This window comes from Aplysia californica, unplaced genomic scaffold, assembly GCF_000002075.1.
Source record: "Aplysia californica isolate F4 #8 unplaced genomic scaffold, AplCal3.0 scaffold01545, whole genome shotgun sequence".
In the NCBI taxonomy this organism is placed as follows: domain Eukaryota; kingdom Metazoa; phylum Mollusca; class Gastropoda; order Aplysiida; family Aplysiidae; genus Aplysia; species Aplysia californica.
The window spans coordinates 64,927-67,273 of NW_004798815.1; the positions used below are offsets into that span (position 1 = coordinate 64,927).

Consider the following 2,347-nt stretch of genomic DNA (forward strand, 5'->3'; position numbering starts at 1 on the left):
AGAGGGGATGCTATAATATAGATAAATTCAAGGTAAAATATTTATGTTTTGTTTCTTTCCTGTTTTCAGTCTTTTCCCTCTTCTTAACTTTCCTAATACTTCTTCATTGTTATTCCGTTTATAGAACGGGTACTTTTACTAGTAATAAGAATAAGTACTGTTTTGAGTTTTAGTTTTTTCGCTTTAGTAACTGTTTTACGGCACAAACACACAAAAAAGGAGGAGGGATCAGGACGATACATGTCTGATAGGAAAGAAGAAGCAAACCACACCAGAGCACACACCAACCACCCGCTGTTTTGAGTTTTAGGGAACGACTTTTACAAGAAAACATTCAACACGATAAGGTCATATATTATATTCGCGCCCAAGACCAGAGGTGTTATGAGCGAGTAATAAATACAAAAGAGAAGGGACAGAGACTTTTTTTTTAAAGAAAGGAGAGAGGTAAGGACGATGAGTGTTTGTTGATGGGAAAGAAGGAGTTAATCATACAAAAGCACCCGCCAACCACCTACAAAATAGAATCCTTTAAAAAATTGATTTGAGCCCGGATTCACAACAGTTACCCTACTATACCACCACCTTAAATAAACAAACAAACAAACAAAACAGACAACAACAGAACTGTCCCACACTCACGGTAACCTTGACTTCTTCACACAGTTGTTGCCCAGGTCGGCCACTACGAACAAGCAAACAAACAAACACACAAACACACAACATAAAATGTCCCACACGTGTGGTTACCTGTATTACGCAAACAAACAAACGAACGAACAATCTGTCCCACACCCATAGTTACCGGTACTACTTGTAACAAACAAACAAACAAACAAACAAACAAACAAACAACAAACTCTAGCTAGTTACCTGTTACCTGTACTACTTGTAACAGACAAACAAACGACCAAACAAAAAAAAACAAACAAACAAACAAACTCTAGTCACCTGTACTACTTGTAATAGAACTTCTTGACACAGTTGTTGCCCAGGTCGGCCACCACGATCCTGTAGTCTGTCAGCACGGCCAGGCCGCTGGGCCTCCTCAGCCGGTCGCTGTGGCTGTCGATCGAGTACAGCAGCTTGCCGTTGGAATGAAACACGTGCACGAAACTCCGCCCACCCCCGCTAGACCCGCCCCCTCCTCCACTCCCTTTCTCCTTTGCAGAAGAAGAAGATGAAGAGGAGGAGGAGGAGGGACCAGCCCCTGAGTTTCTATCCGACTTGGAGGATTTCTCCGTCTTGGTGGCGAGAACGTTCCCCGCGCTGTCCACAGCGATCCCCCCGTACGATCCGGAGCCGGGGTCCACCAGCTTCCGCGAGTACTTCCCGTCCTTGGTGAAGATCTGGATCCGGTGGTCGGCCACCAGGATCTCGTCGTTCTTGCCCACGCACAGGCCCGAAATGACCTTGAACTGGCCGTCCTTGTCCCCGTGGCTGCCGAAGGTGGTGACCAGATTGCCCGAAGTGTCGAACTTGAAGATCTTCTTGGCGCCGCTGTCGGCGACCACGACCTCGCCGCGGGAGTTGACGGCCACGTCGATGGGCTCCACGAAGCCGGGCGTGGTGAAGGATCTGACTAGACTCCCGTCCTCCGGGCTCAGCACGCTCACCATCTTGGAGCGCCAGTTGATCACCACCAGCTGGCCGCTGGACATGACGGACAGGCCCGTGGCGCTCTGCTGTTCCACGCCGGCCGGCCCCAAGTGACGCAGCACGCTCCCGTCTCGCCCCAGCACCACAATCCGGCTGTTACCCGTATCCAGCACGTAGACAACGTCCCCCTCTGCCCCCGCGGCGATGCGCACCGGCTGGTTCAACTGTTCCTGACCCGTACCCCTCGACCCGAACCGCCACACGGGGTCTATATGCTCCGACACCTCTATACTCAGCGGACTGTTCTTAATCGGACGCCCGAATATATTGGCCGTCATCTTCAACTTCCCGGGCTTCGACGGCAGATACAACACGTCGTAGGTCCCGTCATCATTGTCTTTGACCTTCGAGTCCACCAGATCCCCTTTCTCGTTCCGGATATCCACAAACACGGGGTCCCCTCCGTTCGTCCGGAGATTGCCGTGATAATCCGTGGTGATAATCCGCACGGAGCAGCGTAGGTGGGCGGTGGCTCGCTTGGCCTCGGCCGTGGTGAGCGCCGGGAAGGTGGTGCTCACGCGGATGTTGCCGAAGTTGCTGATGGCCTTGGCCACCTCCCGCAGCGCGTCGTTGTGCTTGTACTCGTAGTGCAGGAACGAGTTCTCGCGCGGCTCCGACAGCGTGCTGGTCGTGTCCAGCTTCTCGTTCAGGTCACTGATCTTTTTGGTGATGTTCCGGACCTCCACCT

At 51.6% G+C, this 2,347-nt stretch overlaps 1 protein-coding gene across 1 annotated transcript in view; it reads right to left on the bottom strand.

The window, feature by feature from the left end:
- Window positions 1-929: 929 nt before the first annotated feature.
- LOC101846188 (tripartite motif-containing protein 2) overlaps window positions 930-2,347 on the bottom strand; it is a gene marked incomplete at its 5' end in the record, with an annotated part of 5,016 nt that continues 3,598 nt past the window's right edge. Inside the window, 1 exon segment of the mRNA XM_005113008.3 lies at window positions 930-2,345. Coding sequence (XP_005113065.2) covers window positions 957-2,345 — 1,389 coding nt within the window.